The sequence below is a fragment of the Silene latifolia genome, chromosome 7 (assembly GCF_048544455.1).
Source record: "Silene latifolia isolate original U9 population chromosome 7, ASM4854445v1, whole genome shotgun sequence".
NCBI lineage: Eukaryota > Viridiplantae > Streptophyta > Magnoliopsida > Caryophyllales > Caryophyllaceae > Silene > Silene latifolia.
In genome coordinates, this window is record NC_133532.1 from 63,208,380 (window position 1) to 63,231,556 (window position 23,177).

Here is a 23,177-nt window from a genome sequence, read left to right on the forward strand (position 1 = left end):
TACTCTTCATCCACCACAATTCCACAACCACCTCACTGGTACCACGAACACGTCCAAGGTACCAACAACCCGAAGACGGCACCGCAGCATCGCCCACCAAACACCCGGACCACAGCTCGTAAAACAGGTACTCGGAACACATCCGTGGTACCGGGACCGGGCTCTAATCGGATCTCTGTTAGGCATCGTGACACCACATAAACGGGCGCGTCCCTCTTAGAGTGGAAAGCTCCAAGAGGCGACCCAAGCGTAAGACGGTCTCCCGACCCGTCTTATGTCTCCTCAACAATCGAATATCACAATCACAACTCCACCATATCCTCCAACATCTACAATGATCACATATATGCAATGTGGAATATAACCCATCAAATATGCGACTCCTCATGAGACATGATCCCAAATATGCCATGACAACAATTCAACCAAGATTCTGACTCTTTAAGTCGACACAACTCATTATTATACTATAATGCAACTCCGACATCGATATGAGACTCACAACAATCCTCAATATCATAATAAGATGCAATACTACCTTAACCATGAAAACAATGATAAATAACGCACAAATAAGTATCCATATTATCAAAACTGAGTATGTAGGAAAATCCTACCTTTTAGCATACTCCAAAAGCTACTTGAAACAAGCAAGATCTCGTCTCATAAAACCGTCTCATCATACACAAATCACATAATAACTATCACAACATATCCTATCCTCTTTTATCATATAAAACCCCTTATTATAACTCTTTAATTACTCATAATATTAACAATAATTGCTAATTAACAACTCTCATACAAACCCCCAAATTCTAGGGTTTGGGTTAACATAAAGATGAAAAGAAAAGGGTAAACAACTACGGAGTACTTAAAAATGTGGACCCTTATCAGGTTGTGTACTAGAACTGTTGATCATGTGGACCCTCATTAGGTTGGATGCCACGGGTTTGTTGGGTCCTTTCCCGGTTGGATCTAGAGACCGTTAGTATTCTAGAACTTCTGAAGTGGCGGACCCGGTTCACTTTATATTAGATGCAGAGGAAGTTTGATATGCATGTGTAGCAAATTCCTAAGAAGGACACGTGGACATGCAGGACCAGAAGCATGTGAGAGTACTCACTTGACCAGACGGTGACATGTGGTGCACACATGGATATAGGTAGCATGGCGTGTCGTTTAAGGGGAGATCATCAAGACTTGGTGATGTTTGGGTTGCCTAGAAATTGGAGTTGTAGGGTGTGGGGAATTCTCCATAGAGGTCAAGGTCCGAGTGAAGGTGATAGTCCTTAGTTTGAAGGGAGGATTGTTAGAGTGCAAACCCATGTCCCACATCGGTAGTGTAAAGGTGAATTGTCATCTTTATAAGTGTCCACAAAATATAATAGTACGAGGCCTTTTGGGAAGGAACACAAGAGTAAGTCCGTGAAGGCTTGACCCAAAGTGGACAACATCGTACTATTATGGACTGTTGACACTAATGCATCAGAGGCCCAACAAGAAGTACTGACACTTCCGCATAACAAAAAGAAAAGAAACAAACCCTAAACTATATTCAACATGAATACTTTTTCACCAGAGTTATCTCCATCACCATATGATCACTAATCACTAGAATATCCATATATTTGAATCATCACCACTCACGTTTGTTTCGATCCCCCTTCCCCCTAACAATATCATATGTTCCCTATTTCTTAATCCTTCTTACTGATGCCCCTACTGCTCTCTGTCGCACATGGCCAAATAACCTTAAACGATTTTTTCTCATCTTATCTTCAGTTGATGCAACTCCTACTTTTTTTCCGACCATCTCGTTCCTGAGCTATCATCTCTTGTGTGACCCCACACATCCATCAAAGCATATCTGCTTTAGTTTAGATGATATTGAGCCTAGATGCTAGGAACGTCATACACCAATCCAGATGCTTGTTTGACTGGATGTCGCACGTATTTTGCATGTGTGTTTTTTTGTCAATCTCGTCTCCCTTTTCTTCTTTTTGTTTTTACGCTCTTTTTTTTCCATTTTTTTCTTGACTTGACATGATTTGAAAATGCGGTTAATTGACTTTTGATAACATGCCTGGCTATATAAAAAACTCAGGATGCTTGATCGACCTGCTAACCCTGAAAAAACCAATGGCTGTCATCATGACCAACAATATTGAAATGAGAAATTGAGCTTTGACGATAACCCCTCGATCCTCTGGCATGTACTCTTATGACATTTGATAACTTTCACCGGATTGTCTAACCATGACACAACACGAATGATCTTATTTTTGGGTTTGAGAGAACTATTCATATCTGTTCTAACCCCTACCTACACCAGATGGCTCGACAATAGACGATCCCAAAGTGAGTGTGAGGCGTTTAGTGGTTTATTGTTGATAATGATGCTTAAAGGGTAGTGGGCTTATGGGGTGCGGTGTATTTTTTGGTGGCGTTGGTGGGCTTTTTGGGGTGATGGTGTTGGAGACTTGGAGCTTGACTTATGTGGTGGTTGGTCGGCAATGCGTTATGAGGTGAGATGGGTCGGCAATGCTTGATAAGATAAGGCTGATTGCAAACTCGTTCAGTGGCATTGAGATTAAATGGTGGCGAGTGATGCGACTCGTCGTGTGGCGATAAGTTGTGGTGGTCAAGGAAGGAGAGAGGGTGTCTATAGGTGATTGGTAAAGGCGTTGGGCGGTGGATTTTAGGTTTGATTTTTTCTAATCCTAAATGAACACCAGTTTCATAAATACTTCACTACTTTAAAATCCAAACGTAAACAATATTATTTATATCTGTGTACATTATTTTCAAAAAAAAATCAATAAAAAGTCACTAACTAAGTCGGAATAGTTAGAAAAAAGGGAGAATGTACATAGTGCCCTTGAGTTTGCCATTTTGCAGGATATACCCAAAATTTTGATCCGGAAAACTTTAAGAGGCCATAACTCGTGTTTAAGAAATCAGAATGTGACGGTTTTTTTTCAAATCGATCGTCTTTTCGAGAATTACGATTTGGAGAAAAAAATTGTCGTATTTGGATCCCGTGGCTAGTAGTATTTGTATGTCAAAGTTTTTTTGACCGAACAAACTTTGAGTAACCATATCTCTTGGTAACGAATTCCAAACTTGAATTTTTTTTTCAAATCGTAGCTCTCGAAAAGACGATCGATTTGAAAAAAAACCATCACAATCCGATCTCTTAAACACGAGTTATGACCTCTTAAAATTTTTGAAATTAAAATTTTGGATATATCGTGCAAGATGACAAATCTCAAGAGCATTATGTGCATTTTCTCCAAAAAAGAATCTCAAAGTAAAATATCAACCATATTTAGAGACCGACTATTAAAAGTGACGGAGCAAAACATTAGTTAAGTTTGGTTCAAGCCCGTATTGAACGAGTCCCCCAAAACTTTATACTCTCCCGCCCACAGTCAGCCAAAACACTTCCCCTCCCAAAAGCCCTAGCGTTTCTCTTTCTACTTTTCCCCCTTTCTCTTCAACACGATGAAGCTCGTCAGGTAACCCTAATTTTTTCAATTTTTCCCCTTTATTTACTCTCTTTCTCCTCTATTTCATCATCTAAGCTTCAAATATCGTGTTGTTTTTGTTGAATGTAACAGGTTTTTGATGAAGTTGAACAATGAAACTGTCTCCATTGAGCTCAAGAATGGCACTGTTGTTCATGGCACTATCACAGGTTTTTTTCTCCTTTTCTTTTTTGTGTTTTTCTTTTTATCTTTTTTTGTCGATTTTTGATTCGCTGTTCGTTGCGCTTGAATTACTGATTTTAGGGTTTTGTTAAACCTCTTTGCTTATTTTATCGTATGTTCTTATTGATCAGTGTTAGGTAATTTTAATCGAATCTAGTTAGTGCAATTGTTGATAATAAGTTGCAGTGAGGGGATGAAAATTGTTGTATTGCTTGATGTGTTTGGCAAGTTTGAGGTTTTCCGGGGATTAGGATCGATCGTTGGAATTGATTTCCTGGTTAGGTTAATGCGATCGCAAGTAATTATTCAATACATTGTTTGGAACTAGAATGCTAGGACAGTTGACAGGCAGTAGGTTGGTTATTGAAGATGCGTCATGGACTCATGGGTCTACAAATCCAGACTGCAGTTCTTGTAGCAATCTTCGGACCATGTTCTATGATAGTTAAGAATGAAAGAATAGGTAATTGGTAATATACCATTCCACAATAACTGAAAACACTTGGTCGGTCAATCTAATGTGTGCTGAAGTTGGTGATTTACCCGAACCCTTGTTATTCGTTCTCTTGTCAATGGTTTAGCTATATTGTCATTTCATTCTTTGTTAAGCCATCAAATTCCATGGTGCTTTGCTGGAATATTTTTCTTAAGAATTTTAGCTTTTGAACGCGATGAAGGAAAATCGTATTCGTTACTCCCTCCGATTTTATATATATGACGCTTTCGTTTTTTTAATGAGCCTTTTTTTCATAATATTTAATCATATATTGAGAGATTTTGAAGAAAGAAGGGAGCGTCTCGAAATGTGAGAAAGACTTGTGTTAAAAAAACAGAGGGAGTACATATTCAATTCCCAATTTGTATTCTCATTTTTGTAATTTAGAGCAACAAAGGCTAAGGTGTAGTAGTAGTTATTAGTATGCTCATTGTGATCGTATAAATGATTTTCTTAGACAGGGTACCTTCACAAAGTAAAAAAAACTCAAAATGACAAGAATGACTAGAGTCACTCGTCTATGATATCCTGATGACTTCCTTGCTTGTTCTTTTAGTTGGAAATGGATACCTTTGAGAACCTCAGATGGAGTCTGTGAATTGTTTAATATAAAAGTGATTGAGCCACATTAGATATAAATTTCTTTTGTTTTGTAACTCCTGTATGATTGTTACGGTTGTGTTTTTGGCTGATTCAGTATAAGGTCCGTAGTTTTGAGATTCATTTTTTTTTCGTTCGAGCTGTAGATCTTTGAGGTTAAACTCTTGTAGAGCATTTTGAATCATATAGGGACGAAGTATTGTGTTTGAACTTTGAATGTCTGAGAATTGAATAAGAAGTTACATCTGTAGGACTGTGTGGTAGCTCTATGCTCTTTAGTGGATTAGAAATCCTATGGTTGGATTATTTTGGGGATCTCCTTATGGAGAGTTTTCAAGTGTTCAGTTTTCACGTGATGACTCAGGCCTCAACCTGCATTTGTGTAATATGAAGCTTCCACGAGGCATGTTCGTAATTTATTTAGCACAGTTTCTATGCAGATTGCATTGACTAAGCTCCTGAAAATAACAACTCGGAGTTGTGATTTGTAGATTCTGTACAACCATAGTCCATAGTTACACAAACGTAGCTTCCGTTGTAGGAAGAAAATTTAGAGCCATGTCTTCAGCCTACAAAAATATTCCTTTCCCTCATCATATTCATCCACATCATTAAGCTTTTGTGAGGAAAGCTGTTAATGTGGCCCAGCAAAAATTTACCGCAGATTTAAGTATTTCCAGCTCATGAAGTGAATTACTCGAATACTTTATTCACGCATGTTAATAAGGTAAGGGAATAAAAATTTGCAAACGGTACATGTGCCCTCTGTATCTTCTGTGCAAAGTAGTTCCTGCGCTCCCCTCAATATAAAATATTTCCTATGATATCAGATAGTGGACACATATAAGTGAAATAGCAGTTTCATACTTTCATTACAGGTCAGAAATGGACCATTGTTAATTAAATTGCTACTTAGTAAGCACAATCAAACTGTTTTAAACCTAATTTGTTCCTCACTGCTTAGTATTTTAACATCAAAAATCACAATTAGAAATGTGTATCACAATTTATAGTTTATACTTAAATATTTTTGATAACTTCTGTCAAGACTAGAATCCTTGCCGCCCTTGATTGATCAAGACTAAAAACACTTTTTGATAACACCTTTCTAATGTCTGTGTCCTTCATTAGAAAAAAAAAAAAATCAAAGTTCACGTTCTTGTCTTCCCTTTACTCTGATCCTTACCATCTACTGCATTAATGACTCGGAAGTATTGCTGAGCTGACAAATTAATAGTGTTATATACCCCCTCCATTCAACTCCACACAACCACTTTCTTTTTTCACGTTTGCCAACGCGTCTTTTACGCGCTAAATATCGTAAGCTACGTATTTGCAAAAAATATAAAAGAGAGATATTTTTATTGTACTCGTAACGACGAATAAAACAAGATCTCACATGAATATATTTTAACTTATGTATTGGGAGAAAATTGAAATTGAATGCTTAACTATGAATAGTGTACAAAATAGATAATGGTAGTGTGGAGTTGAATGGAGGGAGTATCAAATAGAAGAGGGAAAACAAACAAGCTGATGAATGAGTTAGCAGTAGATTTTTAAAAAAAAAATTTCCCTCAAACACTATCTAGTGGTTAGCTCATTTTCAAAAATACTACCTAGTGTTTTAATTTTGCGAGAAGCTACCTAGTATTTTTGAATTTTGTCCAACACTACCAAATTGCAATTGCCGGCCCCGGCCATAGCTTTGCATTTGAGAACTTTTTTTTTTAAAAGTTTTTTCCCTTCAATTGTTTCCCCTTTTTGTAATTAACACTCCAAATATTGTAAATATGAGACTTTCTAATTACTAACCCCACACTTTCTTAAAACTCTTCCCCATTACCTTCCTTTCCCCTTTTTTATCTCTTCCTTCTAACTCCCTTACTGCCAAAACACACAGCCCACCTCTCAATGTTAAGTAGCTCTTTAAACTCCACAAGGAAGGGTATGCAACTATGACATCCCTGTTGCTCAGAAAGTGCTACAGTTCTTGTTTTCATCATTTAACATCGCCATTTTCATGCAATAGATAATGTAGGTGAAAAGATAAAATAAGTACTACAATCACCTTGATCAAGCAGTAGAAGAATGAGGAGCAAATAGATAATATAATCACTGATTTTGCTTTGTGGATGAATTTGATGGTAGTGAGTGAGGACTGAGGACGAGTGTTTGGTTAAAGAGGGATTTTTTTGAGATTAGTGAACATACTGAACACTTTAGGGTGTTGATCAAAGGTACATTAGTTATTTAGTTCCCCTTTGTTTGGTAAGGTTATCAGGTTCCCTATTTCCTGAAAGTGTCTTTTATAGGACTTGGTGGGCTTTGACATTGTACATTTCTTTGTCAGGAGCCATAATTTATTTATAATTCTCTAAAAATGTTGCAGCTGCATTTGGTGGTCAGCCTTTCTTTGTCTTTAAAATCCCTGTCTTACATTTTTTTCAGATTTGGATAAAGTTGTCCCTTGCCTCTTTGTATTAGTATCAATGAAACAGTATGTTGTTACAGAAGAGCTGATCCATATAAATCTCTACTATAAATATAGCTATGTACTGGGTATGCTGTAGGGCTGTACTACTGTACACGTTGAGAATCAGGAATATATAGGAACTGTTATTTTCCTTGCCTTCCCTCTGGATAAAGTTTGTGTTCTTTTGCTTTAATGGTTATGCTCTAAACATATCTTTTACTTTTATGATTTCATCAAATATTTTGCTGAGCAACTGACTAACTTCTGGTTTCGCTGACATGCAGGTGTTGACATCAGCATGAACACACATTTGAAGACTGTTAAACTTACACCGAAAGGGAAAAATCCTCTCACAATGGATCACTTAAGTGTTCGTGGGAATAATATCCGATACTACATACTTCCTGACAGCTTGAATCTTGAAACTTTACTGGTGGAGGAAACACCTAGAGTGAAGCCAAAAAAGGCAGTTGCTGGTACGTTCAAATCTATCCTCTATATTACCTGAAATTCCTTCCAGTCTATTGTATCTTTCTATACATCTTTTTTTGTTGTTTTTTTTCTAATCATATCTTTATTTTGGCGTAAATTGCAGGGAGACCTGTCGGGCGTGGAAGGGGCAGAGGCCGTGGCCGTGGACGCGGCCGTGGCCGTTAATTTTTTGCATGCTCGTCAGCTTCGTTTGGTCATTGTGATCAGATCTTATATGAGCAGAGAGTACATACATCACTGTATGGTATGGGATGCTGGCTACTGTTTCGACTTTACCGTTATGCTTTCAGTATTCACTAGAATTGCTTATGACTTAATTTTCAAGTTAAGGATGATCAGTTATGGTAGGTGTTCTGTGGTGTAGTGTGACGCTTTGTAAAATAGAGTTATAATGGATATAATCGTAGTGAAGTTTACCCTTGATCGCATTGCTAAGATTGTTTTCTTTCGGGTACATACGTGATTACTGTTAATATGAGCAGTTAATTTAATGGGCGGAGGACACTATAAACTCGTGACAAAGGGGAGCTCACCAAGGTGACTGGGCTCAGCTGAGAACACTGGACATTGTTGAGTTGATTTTATAGGCTCTGCCTTTTTTCTTTTTTCATCTACTTTTCTCAGTAAATTCAGTTTATCAGGTATTATTTCATCTGCTTATAGTCAAATTCCAACTGAAAACAATGAATCCGGGTGCTAGTAAAAAAAAAAGAGGGTTAGGAGATGGGACTAGTAATCTAGTAATCGCTTGTATTAATTATTAAACATTATTGAGTTGCGTAGATTACTGCAAGGCTGTTGGATTTGGATATATCAGTAAATGGTAGAAGACGACCAAGCATCCTGTGTCCACCAGAAGGGTTTTGCTAAATTAAGGCACCATACATGATCTTCGTCTTTTTGAAAGCTTGTACTCGGTATTTTGTTAGGGAATGCACTCCGTGGCTCCTTGCTCCCCATTTCGATTACCTTGCTAGGTATACCTGGTTAGCGACAAGGCAAAATCGAGTGTTGTAATGTGACTGTTTTCTCGATTGTTTGCGTGAGCTTTGGTGACATACATCGTTGTGACATTGAAGGGTACATTATATCTGCGCTAACCACTGATCATATACATTGTCTTGCGTTTTATTTTGTATGGAATTCTGGTTGGCAGGAAAAAATAAATAAAATTTCTGATGAAATACCCGAGAAACTAGCAGGAAACGCAGTTCATGAAGATGAGTAAACCATGCTTCGTATCTGTAAACCGACTTTTCTGGGCATCTTCTTCTGTCACGTGATTGTGTCCCTTGTTTAATTTCCTAAATAATTTATAATTAAAGTCAATAAGATTAGAAAGTTCAGCAGAGGAAGTGGAAACCATTTCTTACTTTAGTGCACCCATTGATCACAAAATCTCATTGTAGACGGCGATATCCGTCACAAGCTGAAGACGGATACCATTTCCTCTCACAAAATACTCATGAGAGGTAAGTGGGGAAGACGTGATCGCCCCACCTTGTCCCTCTCCTTTTTGTGAGAGTGCTTGGCTTTGTTATGGGATTACCACACACAAAGCAAGACGCTTTGTTCATTGATTTGGATAATCATATACCTTCCGTCTGGGCCATTTGTTTATCTATTCCATTTTAAGGTCTCTCCTTCATTTGTTTATGGTTTTTATATTAGGAAAGTTTTTTATAGGTAATTTGATTATACCGATCCATTATGGTCCACTTGTCATCCACTAACAACCGTCACAAATAGTTGCTCCACTCCCCTTGTCTTTGTGCCAAAATCATGTTTAGATTCAGTAATGAGTACCTTGAGAAGACCGTTTGAACACACTGCCGCGATTGCGGGATCTCTTGATTTGTGCATTAAATATCCCAAGTCAAACAATTCCATAGATTATACATTACCGATATAGTATTATTAAATCAGGCCACACGTACTAAGTTTTGGACAACCGATAAACCTTTACAGCTATATATGTAATATGCCCACTTATTTCTTCTAGTCCTCATCTTAGTTATCCCCATCCCCAAAACAGCTGCTCTTCTCACTAAAAATGTCCCCCTTTCATCACTTGATACCTCTCTTTCTTACTCTTATCACTCCGGTTTTCGGAGCACAATCCTACAAAGCGCTAGTCGCTCCCATTACCCAAACCGGTCCTTCTTCTTCGCCTTTCACCATCACACTTAACCAAAACGAAAACCTCATCATAGACATCGAGTCACCCTTCTCGTGGCACCATTGTTCCAAAGGTTTTCCTCGTGTCCCCTGTCGTGCTCCACAATGCTCTTCAGCTCAATCCAACAAATCTCCGTCTTGCCGTTTGCCTCGTCCATGGAACCGTCCTTATCGACCTTGTACTTGTTCAACCTCGCCTTTTAACCCGTTTACCAAAACATGTGCCTTATCTCAGCTAAGCTACTCGAGTGTGTCAATTACTTCCACTGATGGTCACACCCCCTTAACCAAAGTTAAATACAACAAGGTCTTTATGTCGTGTGCCCCTAAATTGCTGTTAAACTCGCTCCCTGAAAATTCCTCCGGCATTGCTAGCCTTTCAAGGGGATCACTTTCCCTTATTCCCCAATTTTCTAGTGTCAAAGTGTCCCAAAAGTTCGGTATGTGCCTTGGAGATCAAGGCGTGGCCTTCTTCGGTGAAGGGCCATATTACTTGCTACCCCCACCTGGAAGGGATGTCTCCCAATTCCTAAGTTATACTCCCTTGTTAAAGAACCCAAAAGACGCCTTAGGATACTACATCGGTTTAAAGGGTATTTCCGTCAATTTACAAGCAGTGAAACTGTCACCAAACATGCTTTCTTTTGATTCACTTGGTAATGGTGGTGTTAAGCTTAGTACAGTCACACCTTATACTACCATGAAGAGTAATATTTATGGAGCGTTTTTTAGCCTGTTTTCGAGGACTACAAGTAAATATCCCCGTGTCCCGAAGGTTGCTCCTTTCGATTTGTGCTTTAACAGCACAAAATTGGGTTCAACCCGAGTAGGGTACGCAGTTCCACAGATTGATTTACAGCTAAGCAATGGAGGTAACTGGACTATATTTGGAGCAAATTCGTTGATGCAGGTATCTGATGACGTGGCGTGCCTAGGGTTTGTCGATGGTGGTGTGAAGGCTAAGCAAGACGTGGTGATCGGATCGTTACAAATGCAGCATAACTTCTTGCTGTTTGATTTGGCTAAGTCAAGGCTTGGGTTTAGTTCTTTGCTGTTTTTCTTTCAGACTACCTGCAATAATTTCAATTTCACTTCTGGACTCTGAGATTTCCCGTTGATAGGTTTTGTTGTCCGAATTAAGTTGCTAGATTTGATGGTTGTTTATGAGAATATTTTGATCAAGTTCTTAATAATACTGCATCCCGACAAACATTATCGAGCTTATCATAACTAGTAAAGTTACTAAGAGTTTACTAGTAACATTATTAGGTTTTAATCCTGTCACTTTGTCAGCACCAAACAAGCCCTTAGTAGGAGAGTAAACCATTGGTAAGCGTTATACGAATACAAACTCGAAATGAAATTAGACTACGTATATAACAAACTAAGTGGGCAAATTGAAGCATCAAGCATGTCAAGCCACTCTAGGAAGCAGAAAAAGGATCATGGGGAGTGAGAGACGGTTTCCAACCAGAATCACGGTCTTTAGACGCAGTAGCAGTTTCGAAGGACCGATGTAGCATGGAGTACATGACATCTTTGCTCATCTCCAAGCGATGCAACTTGGGAAAGGAGCGCGTCATATCATTTGAATCGAGTTGTATATTAGGCAAGTAGTAAACCATTTCCAAAAATAATACGGAGTACTAGCCTAGTTATTCTCATTCAATAATTCTCACAACTACTCCTTAATTAAGTTCCAGAACTATAAAATATACGGATTAATTTAGTGGGGGTCTAAATCTATATAACGTTTTACGATACGGTTGTTTGTATAAAGTCATATACATGAGGCTTTTGAAAACAAAATCAGGTAGTTACTTGTTAGTTCGGATTTATTTAAGATAGTCAGTACGCTTGTTTACGCCGCTTCTGAGTAGTAAGTCTGACCAAATTAGTTTCTAATTTCTAGTTTCTAGTTTTAGTGAAATTGTTCCAGGATGGAGCTAATAAATTCTATAAAACTGGATGTCTAGTTTTCATTAGAATTCTTAATCTCGCATGATCGGCTTTCTGTCATTTGTGTTTGTCAGGCTTGTATACCGCCCTCATAGTTGTGTTGCCTATTGGGTTATGGTCATTGTGTTGTCTATGATCAAAAGTCGATCAGCGAGACGCACTTCATAAGGTAAAACCCGAATCATGAATTTTTCTCCCCAATGTATATTTGTATAAGAATATAAGATGGTGTCTAGTTTAGACCCTTTGATACCTTTACTTGAGTTTGAACTATAGTATTCTCTTTTCCTTTTAAAAAAAAAAATAAGGCAACATATGGACATCAATGAGTTTGTGAAGCATTAAAAAACCTCGCATACTGTCTAAATTTTAGACGACAGAGCGAAAATGAAGCCCTAAGAACGAAACTCCTTCAAATATTGTAATTTGATTTATTGGGTTCAGAAACAACACTCCCGGAATAATTTGAGGTTGCAATAGGAATTGAAAAAAATTAGTCTGGATTAAGAGACAATCTTTCCAAATCGGCTTTTTGGTCAATCCAGATACTTCTATTATGATAAAAATAGTAATCTCACATGATGTGAGATTACTATTTTTATCATAATCTCACAAAATCATGCAATTACTCCTTAGGTAAACAAATGACTGAAACGAAAAGAGTAGGTTTTAACGGTCCCGTCCACATAAAAAAAATGCTCCCTCCATTCATTTTTCTGAGGAATTCTTTGAGTAAACGTATGGAAATGAAATGAATAGAGTATTAAACAAGCAGGTTCTTAATTACACGATAACGAAGCCTTCCATGACGATAACAGCTTGGCCCTGGAGCTTAACTCTGTTGTTATGTTCATCCAAGTGCAGCCTTACTATCCCACTGCGAGGCGATGCCTGGCCAAACAAAACTTATTAGTGACGCAATATTGTAAACATAGTATTATCAAATGAAAGGGTGACCGAAGGGTTGAGCTTTTGGATACCGCATATGCAACAAAATCACACTTTCCCAGCTTCTTGGACCAATACACAGCTAATGCACAATGCGCACTCCCGCAAACTGGATCCTGCATAATAGCAGCAACAAAGTAATAAGATTATAGATTATAGATTAGTGCATTACTAGAAGCAAATCAACTTAAATCTTAGTGTGATGCAAAAAGTAGGAACTAACATATTTTCTACGGAGTATCTGATATAAAAGTAGAGAACGACTGATTTCCTATTTAGTACGTACAACATTATCTAGATTCCCAGTGCCTTGAACAGACCTGTATATGTCGGGATCAAATAAGAAAATGGACTTGATGTTGGTCATTTCTTGTTCAAAGCATAAAAAAGTTTGCATCCTCTGGTCTTTATCTCTACTACTGCATGTTGAGGAACATATCAAATGGCTCTTTTTTTTTATCCGCATCCTCCTCAAATAAGGAGCGCAACCTCCTATATCAGATCTTTTTATGGGTTCTTCATGGGTATGCAGTCATAATAGCTCGTAGCATAAAAAAAAAATCAGAGGTTCTTATCTAATTAGACTCAGCTCGTATAATCAGAGATTGGGAACAACTGGAATCATAATATCGCACAAGAAGATGGACCCTTACACGTAAGCACAAACATCAAAATGTGGAATAAATGAGCGTTCCCCTCCAATTGAAAAGGTTTCTCAAATTCCAATACAGACCTTTTAAGGTCTACCACGAGAATTAGCAGACTACAACACCAAGCCACCAACCTAGGATAAAGTTCATAAATTCGAGAAGTTCACGCGAGTTCATCTTACAACAGAGAACAAATGATTCTCCACCTTCTTAAACTTACTCGTGATAAGAATCTAATAAGGAAACAGAACACCAAGCACGGAGATGCAACGCTTCTTCTCAGATTTAGTGGGCTGTGTGAAAGGTTGGAGATGAAGATTTAGGCCAAGGTTTCACTGCGGACTGTGTGTCATACTCTAGTAATGGGTTAATGTATTGGCTTTTAATGTATTGGCTTGTATATCTCATTGTTGTACCTCTCTAACAAGGGAATATACTATACCAAGTTATCAAGAGAAAACTACACTCCAGCGACTACAAGCTTCAACAGTTTTAGAGCAGCTATGGGGATGACGTGAAATAATAAATTGATAATACCTCATTTATGCCAAATTTTGGACAGAAAAATCGACTCAAAAAGTCAAATCCAGATTCTGGTGAAGCAGCAGCACTTATGATCAACCCCCTACCGGGTAACTGTTTTATTTCCTCAAGGTTTGGTTGATAAGCAGTTATGGCATCAGCTGATGACAAGATCACCTGATGAAAAGTCGAGATGTTAATCAATGGGCCAAGATGAGCAGAGTTGCAACACTTCTGAAGAGAATGAAGGTAAAGGAAACACAAAATGATTAGCAATTAACATACATGATAATCTTCTGAAGTCGTCTGCTTGAATTCGATAACAGGAGTATTATTTAGAACATTTGATAGCAAAGAGGCCTCATTTATAGGGCAGTCAGTCGCCGAAATTGCAGGAAAGTCTAATTCAATCAAAAACTGCTGCTCTGCATCTCCCTTTTCAGACTTCATTGAGACCGGTTCTTTTGGTTCAAGAATTTTCTTGGCAGTTAAGATCCCAGAGAGTGTTGAAAATTCCACGGTATTTTCTGTCACTAATTTTGATGAAAAACAAAAGTGTGCAGCAGCTAAAGTTGCATGCCCACATAGTTCAACCTGCACGGTAAGCTAAATGTTTAGTACTGTGACCGATTTATATCAAGATACGATATGCAATTCTGCAAACCTTTGTTGAAAGTAAAGAGACACTAATATTTGCTCATGATTAAAGCTGGAAACGATTACAGTGAGAGATTCAGCATTTTCTATTCTTGTCCCCTTTTAGAAAGAAACTAACTGATTCAGTCAACTCCAGTAGACAAAAAGTTACAAGGAAAAGCAGTAGTCTTAACAATCATTGATATCATTCATACAAACACAGTATTTTAAAGTTCTGAGCATATAAAATTACTGCGACACACAACACATGGAGAGATCCTACTTATTACAAAAGCCCCTCTTAACTGCTAGGACAGGAGGTCAGAATTGAGCAAAAGGCAATATCGAAGTTCCTGAGTTTTAATTCCGTACCAGTACCATTACAATGAGTAAACTGTTGAAAACATAAGATACTAACAGTCAAAAGCGAATGACTTAATTAAGAAAATTTAGATACCCTTCAAATATTATTTTTCATTTTGCATAAGAGCATAAAACAGAAAATCCATCAGAAAAGACCAATACAACAGAGCTTGCCAAAGCGCTGCTAGTGCTACCAACCACCAGTGAGCATGCTCCGTAGACCCTAATATTCCGTAGAAGATTGTATAAATTGATAAAGATGAACTAGAGAATGTAGAGACCAATGTGTTATTCGCTTGTGATTATTTCATCTTGATTGTTGCTCACTTACTCCCTAAGTTTGATCATTATCATTTGTTTACACTGACTATAGAGAGACGATATCAAACACAAATACTTTCATTTGTTATTGAAATAGCAGGTACACGAAAAATGCAAGTTAATGATCAATTTACTCATCAAACTTTTGAAGAGTGGCCCCATGCTAATACCAAGTGGGAAGACTATTTCAAACAAAAGCTTAAGCTTAAGCCGATGGTTGAGGCCGATCAATGGTTCTATACCTTGATTAAAATAACAATTTAAGCTGAATTGTTACTACCTAAATCTCGATCATTTGTTTACCTTTGTTTTTGGCTCTAGGAAAAATGTATGTCAATGTTCAATTTGCTCCGATACCATGTGAAAAGACGATTTGAACCAAACATTTAAGCGGATGATTCAGGTCCGATCAATGGTTATATTACCTTGATAAAAACAAGTCGTAATAAGAAATGCTAATAATAAGGAATGCGTAGAGAAGATGAGAGACCTCGGCAACAGGAGTGAACCAGCGGAGGTGAAACCTAGGATGGACAGAGTCGGAATCGGTGATCCGAGTCAAGAAACAGGTCTCCGAAATGTTGAACTCGGAAGCAAGGGACTGTAGCCATTCTTCATCTCTCTCCTCCTCCAACAAGCATACAGCTGCCGGGTTACCCTTGAACTCGGTGTCAGTAAACGCGTCAACCTGTTATTCGACTCACTGAGTCAACTCAGTAGTTCAGCAAGCGAGTTGACGGAAAAGGGAAGACTTTGACTTACCACAACGTATTTGACTGCCTTCTTCGTTCTACCCATTTTGGTTTGTCCCTACCAAATACCAATCACGATACACGCCCTTGTCAATGCTTTATACTCTCTCACATCCAAACCAAAGTTATATTTGATTTTTTGGCACTATTTATGATTGGAGAAAATCTTTGATATTATTAGTAAATGTATAAGAGAAAATATACTTATGTGTGATATTGGTTGATTCATCTTCATAAATGTTACTCCCTCCGTCCCGGTCATTTGTTGTTCTTTGGTTTTGGCAGAAAACCAAGGAAGGACAAAATGATCAATTACTAAATGACAAGTTGAATAAATTGGGTGTGAATGATCAAATTACTCATCAAATTCATTCTTAAAATAGAAAGGACAACAAATGACTAAGACACCCAGAAATGGAAAAGTACAACAAATGACCGGGATAGAGGGAGTATAAGAATATCAAGTTTTTATAATTTTTAATAATGTGTAACTAAAAATATTCACATTGCAAAACGTACCTCAACAAGCGTAATAAAGTCAAATGTAACAATTAAACTCAGTAAATAAATGTAAGCAATAATAAAATAAACAATATTTAGGGTCAAACTCAGGGCAAAACCTTCCAAACCGGAAGTAAAACCCACTAGCCAAATAGACTCGAATTCACTATTATAATATAGTACCATTACAACGTAACCGTCCCGAATTAATACCAACTAGTTTGAAAGCCCATACTTCGTACGGGTTAATGACCTTGATTATTTTAAAAATAAGCTATAGAACATTATCGAATAGGTGTTTCGAAGTTCAAATCCGGGTATCACATAATTCTAAAAAAAATGAAATATCATAATCCCTTATGGTCACTTGATACCTACTTGATTCTAAGTATTAAGTAGCATCTAGAGCTTTGTTATCTCGAATTCTAACAAAATTTATTAAGTACTAATCATCATGAGTGTAAGGGAATCGGGGCATTTTAATAGCCCTTATGATTAATATAAAGACAGATGTGAAATTAATAAATAGTTTACATTTGTTGTATTTTCTGAGATGAAATAAAGCAAATGTAAACTATTGACTGAGATGGAGGGAATATATATTTTGTTTGAACCATATGGTGTATTTCTAAGTATATTATTTGTCTCACGTTGATAAATAATTTAGGTGTGATGAAAAGATTGTATTTCTAAGACAATACTACATTTAAATAGTTGAATTGTTCCGTATCAAAAGATTGTCATAAGGTAGGGTGATCTCATGACTATAAATAAGAGTATCATTGAACTTAGATATCACTCCAAAATCTTTCGAATCTTTTAAGTATTGTCTTAGGGTGTTCTTATAGAAGTTTGTATTAATGGTACGCATCAATTACAACAATAACATACAAATAGTAAGTCGATCTTTCATATGTAAACAAATAATTAACATAAAATGTCACATTATAACTAAGTATATACTCCCTCCCATCCAAACCAAAGGTAACATTTGCTTTTTGGCAGTATTCATGGTTGTAGGAAATCTTTGATATAATTCTTAATCTATAAGACAAAATATAATCATGTGAGATCTTTTTTTATTTATCTTCATGAATGCTACAAGAATATCAAATTTTTATAATTTTTAATAATGTGTATTAGGAAGTCCTTTTATTGAACACCTAATCCCGCCCGCCTCGATAGCGGCCTCTACTAATGATTAGAGAAGTTATTCATATTTGATATGTTGTCGATTATATGCATGCAATGCAACAAACAACGTTTTGATCCTAGCATGTGAAAATTAACTAAGTCGGTGAACACGTAATTTAGCACTCATTAATGTCGAATTACGATTTAGATTAATTACATGTGAAACAAGTAAATAAGTCATCCATGATAAAATACAATAAGTAAATTACGATAATTAGAATTACAATAAATTACAATGATTTAATTGATTTACGTCAAAAATATATTTAAGACGGGTAATTTTGAGGAAAAGAAAGGAAAATAAACAAGATTAGAAAATATGGACAGATTAAGAGGTGATATTATGATTAATAGTCGATTAATTATATAATTAAAAGATTAGGGTCAAAGCAAGAACGGAGTTCAGGGACAGAAACCACCCCGGAACAGGCGCAGCATTGCTGCGTCCCTTGGAAGATGCACAGTGGTCACTACGTCTGTTCCTGAGGTGAGTTCTGGCTGTGAAGTCAGAACTGCGAGTTGTTACATTCATTCGTGTGTCTTAATGGTTGATTATTGATATTTGACTCGGATGAAAGTGATTAGCATATTAATTACATACAATACCGTCATAAAAGTGATAAACACGAGTTAAAACGGAATAAGACGGATTAAAACTAATTAAAACGAATTATGTTAAATTAGGTTAAATTATGAAGACGGAAACGAATTGAAAGGCGTGACAAACTGATGAAAACGGTAAGAATATGTACAGAGACGAATCCCAGAGACTTGATATGAACAAATCGACTCTCTAAAATCCGAGTTTGATTTAATGGCGAAAACCCGCAAATATTGATTATAAGGGATTCGAACCGCAAATAAAGCATGATTATTATTAGGATGTATTAAAAGATTTATTATGTATAATTGAAAGAAAGAAAACAAGAAATTAAGACAAAAGGAACGAATTAACAGAGGACCGAGGAAGAAGAAGAAAAGCAGGAACTGCGACAGCCTCTGGAAGAGGCGCAGCAGATGACGCGACTCTTCGAAGAGGCGCAGCAGTTGCTGCGTTCCTTCTCAACGTCTGGTTACTGCTAATCCGTAAAAACGGTTTAATTAAAGGGTTTTAGAAATAGGTTTTAAGCATGCTTTTGACGTAAATCTTACATTAATTAATACAATAAATAAATACAATAATAAAGATGGGATTTACACCCTCAGACTTACATGTTTGACGAAACGAGATTAACTAAATTATTGTTTTAGTGATTGCTCGACTCGAATGTATGTAGAAAGTGCCCTCGTTAGAGGATTTAGATTAGATTGATTGATGTGTAGTGGTCAAATTGGCCGGTCATGGAACGTGACTGGTACTCAGAATGATCTGAGCTTACGTGGTCGATTGATCAAGCACGTAGACCTCAGAATGATCTGAGCTTACGTGGTCGATTGATCAAGCACGTAGACGTCAAAAGCTTAGAGCACGGTCTTAGAATGCAAAGGGAAAGAGAAGGGCGGACACTCGCGTGAAAAATATGTGGAACGAAGGTCCCTATTTATACTAAAAAATATGAAGAGTTATGGAATGACTCAAACTTTGGAAAGAAATCACGGAAAAATCTGAAAATACGCAGAAAAGAGTTGGGGAAGAGGCGCAGCAGCTGCTGCAATCCTTCGAAGAGGCGCAGCAGGTGCTGCGTCCTTTCCCCAGAGGTTTCCTCCTGCGAAAGAAAGAATTGCGTTTCTTTTAGGGAATTGCGGTGGATCTCAACTTCCTTATTCTTTAAAATAAGATTTTCGGGATATATTTTGTCAAAAGATATAAGATTAATTTATGAAATAAATATCCGGAATATTCTAGGACCTTTCGACTCGGCATTTTAAACGGTTTATTAGAAAAATGAAGCGGTTTTTGACCCGGACTCCAAATGAACTCTAATTACTGTCAAAACGACCGTATCAACGCGTAGATGACAACCAAGGGGTAGACACAAGTATTTGAGCTATTACTTGATGATAAACTTACAAACTGTCATAAATCGTTTCGCGTACCAAACATACGGCCCAATCATCACCGGTGGTTTGCGGGAGGTGCAGAAATGAGGTATATACTTGTAACATTTAACTAACAACATACTTTATTTTACTTTATTCCAATTCTATTTAGGTATTTCTAAGGGTTATCACTACATTACCGACAAAAAATGATTACATTGATTGACCATTCGATAGTTATACACTAGTATAGCTAGTGATTTTTCATATGTATTGTCGTGTTTGGACAATGTTTAAAATTTTGTGCAAATCCAAAAAGGCTACACATGCACGAGGTGTATGGAAAAAGCCATACACGACCAATGACATCACGACACGTGGCAAATTAGAGTTAACATCAATTAGTTAGTGTAGGGTTAAGTTAGTAATTTTAGATGTGCGGTTAACTTCTTAAATTACTCTGATTAACTATATAAGATAAAAAATGTTGTTGGTAAGGCTTGAACCCATGACCTCTTGAGGCATATACACTTGCTATTACCATTGTGACAAATTCATCTCTTTGCTAAATATGTATCTCTTTTGTTATTTGTATGTTAAAAGCCGAGTTAAAATAATATTTACTTATAATAATTATTAAATGTATACTTCTCGCTTATATTTAATGTAATGTATTTACTGAGTTAAGTATACTTGAAAAAGATTGAACAAAATATTTTATTTACTTATGATAATTATCATCTGTACCGTTAGTTTACATTTTCCGTCAGGAACTTTTAAAAAATTGAACAAAATATTTTATTTACATTTCTGTCTAACTTATAATTTTTTACCAAGAAATATATTATATAGACATTAAATTGTACGTCGAATCCAAATATGTCGTTATTTTAAAAATAAAGTTTCCTCTAAATTATTGGCTTTTGGCCAATTCTGGAAAAAGAAACTCTTGACGGAAAACCCGTCAGGAACCCATGTTTTAAAAGTTCCTGACGGAATTTCCGTCAGGAAAGTCAACAAAATATTGATTTTTCTGACGGTTTTTCCGTCAGGACTTTTTTATCAATAATGGAGTTTTCCCAGGTTCTGGGTAGGGGACATCTGACGAGAATTCCGTCAGTAATATTGTATAGCGGATGGATAACGTCAGAAACCCGTCAGGCTGTGATGACGCCATTGCTTTTTTCAACGCGCCAGTAACCTGTGATGGATTCTGACGGAATATCCGTCAGTATTTTTTACTGACGGAATATCCGTCAGTATTCCGTCAGTTTCCCGAATTATCTGACGGTATGGAAAATCCGTCAGTTTCCCGCGTTACTTTTGTAGTGTATGGTTCTCACCGGATCCTAAATTTATATATGTACCCCTTATATATCTAAGATGCACTTAATAAGTTATAAGACGGAAATTAAGGCGAAATACATTCAACGTACAATTTAATAATATATTTACACATGATATCTAGAGCGTTATAATTGATGGGGCATATTCTGCACCCGCTGACCGAGTCAACATATTGAGCAAGGTCAAAGCTTAAAGACAGCAAGTCAACGTATTAACAGCCTAATCGACAAAGCCTGTCGGCCTGTCACTTGGGTCTCGGTCTCGGCAACTAGTCGGCCGAGAGGCATATCCGCGTACTCGCATCCAGTCCCCTCGGCATGGAGTCAACCAGGCCTGCCGGCCTGTCATGGGTCCCTCGGCCGAGGGTAAGATAGTCTTTCCACCTGCTAGCCACTTGGCCACTTGGCCACTACGTGACAAAAGGTGAAAGTCTATAAATACTCCACTTATCTCATTGAGAAAAGGATCCGAAAAACAACTGAAAATCTGGTATAAACTCACTTATCTCTCTACAATATACTTTGCCAAGTTAACACACAACTTATCTCTTTAAGTTTACTGACTTGAGCGTCGGAGTGAGTACGCTCGGTACCAAGCCGAGCCCTCAGTTTGTTCATCTTTACAGGAGAGAGTGAAAGGAAGAGACAAGCAAACGACGTCATTCTACAAGCTTAAGTGGTCATAATCCTGCTCCGGAATTACACCCGGAACAATTGGCGCCGTCTGTGGGAAAAGATACTAAAAGCTAGTCACCTCCCTTACAAAAAAAACCCAAAACAAAACCATCCAAAGAGCTAAGAAGATGTCAAAGCAACAAGAAACTATGAGTGAAGGAACTGCATTCTTCCAGGATGACACGTTCCCCAATTCTGAGATCGGGCAGTCCCCCACCGGCCGATTCACTGAACCGGCGTACGGGATGCCAAAAGAGCCAGAAACACCGCTGCCTACCGGCCAAGTCACTGTCATGGGACATGTGGTCGATGCGGCCAAATTGAAGCTATTCCTGGACCTGATGGGTAGTACGCCGATCACCCCTGTCACGACGACGGTGACGGCAGCGCACCCACAGGTGACCAGGGCCCATAAAGTGACTCCGAACAACTTGTCCGGAGCGATACAAGGAGCTGGCCATGCTAGGACGCCGGCAGAGCCCGTGGTGCCAGTGGCAGACCTATGTCCTTCCCCTACTCGCGGGAGGACAGCGTCGCCGCGGTAACAACGAGGCCACCCCCGAAGGAATGAAAGAAGTCCGACTCACCAAAGTCGGACAACAAGAAGCCCTTCCCGCCAGAGGGAGAGAAGCCGGACTAAGGTTGCGAGGAGCCGATCGCCGCGTGTCATTCGACACGTGGTCAGACAGCCCCTCAGTGCCTATGTCCTCGAAGTCCCTGTGCCGACTAAACTGAAGCTGCCGCCCCTATCATACAAAGGGGATAGCGACCCAACCGACTATGCCGAGGCTTTCGAGTCGTACATGTCGGTATGGGAGCAGCCTGATGAGGTGTGGTGCCGAGTCTTCCCAACCACCCTCCATGGGATGGCTCAGAGTTGGTACAAGGGGCTACCTAATGGCTCGGTATATTGTTATGCCGACCTGAGAGACAATTTCATAGCCCAGTATGCTTGCAACAAGAGAAGGGCCGTGGAAACATCAGATCTCCTCACTATCCGACAGGGGGAGGACGAGTCCCTCCGAAGCTACGTGAAGAGATTCGACGCAAAAGTTCAGCAGATTCGTGAGTTGAACAGCGAACTGGCGGCCTTAGCACTGATGAAAGGCCTCCCGAAAGGCGAGTTCAAAAACGAGCTGATCAAGTGTGAAGACCTCAACCTAGACTCCGCCAGAAAGATGGCCGACCGAGCCGTAAAGGTGGAGGACTATCACAAAACCTGGGTAGGCCACAGTGAAGCTGGGCACCCAGAGAGGAAGAGCCGCCGGGACAATGTAGATGAAGGACGCCGTGACGGGAATAGGTCACGGCCCGAGAGATTTAACAGAAATTGACACTCGGCGGGCGCCGGGGAGTTCGGGACCGTACAACCGAA

The 23,177-nt window shown here is 38.3% G+C and overlaps 3 protein-coding genes across 3 annotated transcripts; 2 read left to right on the top strand and 1 right to left on the bottom strand.

Moving 5' to 3' along the window:
* Positions 1-3,373: 3,373 nt before the first annotated feature.
* On the top strand, positions 3,374-8,212 carry LOC141592248 (small nuclear ribonucleoprotein SmD1a-like). The gene is made up of 4 exons (XM_074412852.1): positions 3,374-3,521; positions 3,624-3,700; positions 7,570-7,761; positions 7,881-8,212. The coding sequence occupies exons 1-4, from the start codon at positions 3,508-3,510 to the stop codon at positions 7,940-7,942; spliced, it is 345 nt and encodes a 114-aa protein (XP_074268953.1). The 5' UTR covers positions 3,374-3,507; the 3' UTR covers positions 7,943-8,212.
* A 1,556-nt stretch (positions 8,213-9,768) lies between these two features.
* On the top strand, positions 9,769-11,165 carry LOC141592249 (chitinase CLP-like). The gene has a single exon (XM_074412853.1). The coding sequence runs from the start codon at positions 9,831-9,833 to the stop codon at positions 11,058-11,060; it is 1,230 nt and encodes a 409-aa protein (XP_074268954.1). The 5' UTR covers positions 9,769-9,830; the 3' UTR covers positions 11,061-11,165.
* Positions 11,166-12,548: 1,383 nt separating this feature from the next.
* On the bottom strand, positions 12,549-16,239 carry LOC141592251 (uncharacterized). The gene is made up of 6 exons (XM_074412856.1): positions 16,117-16,239; positions 15,845-16,042; positions 14,320-14,628; positions 14,050-14,211; positions 12,895-12,978; positions 12,549-12,805 (listed from the first exon to the last, which is right to left on the bottom strand). The coding sequence occupies exons 1-6, from the start codon at positions 16,150-16,152 to the stop codon at positions 12,698-12,700; spliced, it is 897 nt and encodes a 298-aa protein (XP_074268957.1). The 5' UTR covers positions 16,153-16,239; the 3' UTR covers positions 12,549-12,697.
* Positions 16,240-23,177: the final 6,938 nt, after the last annotated feature.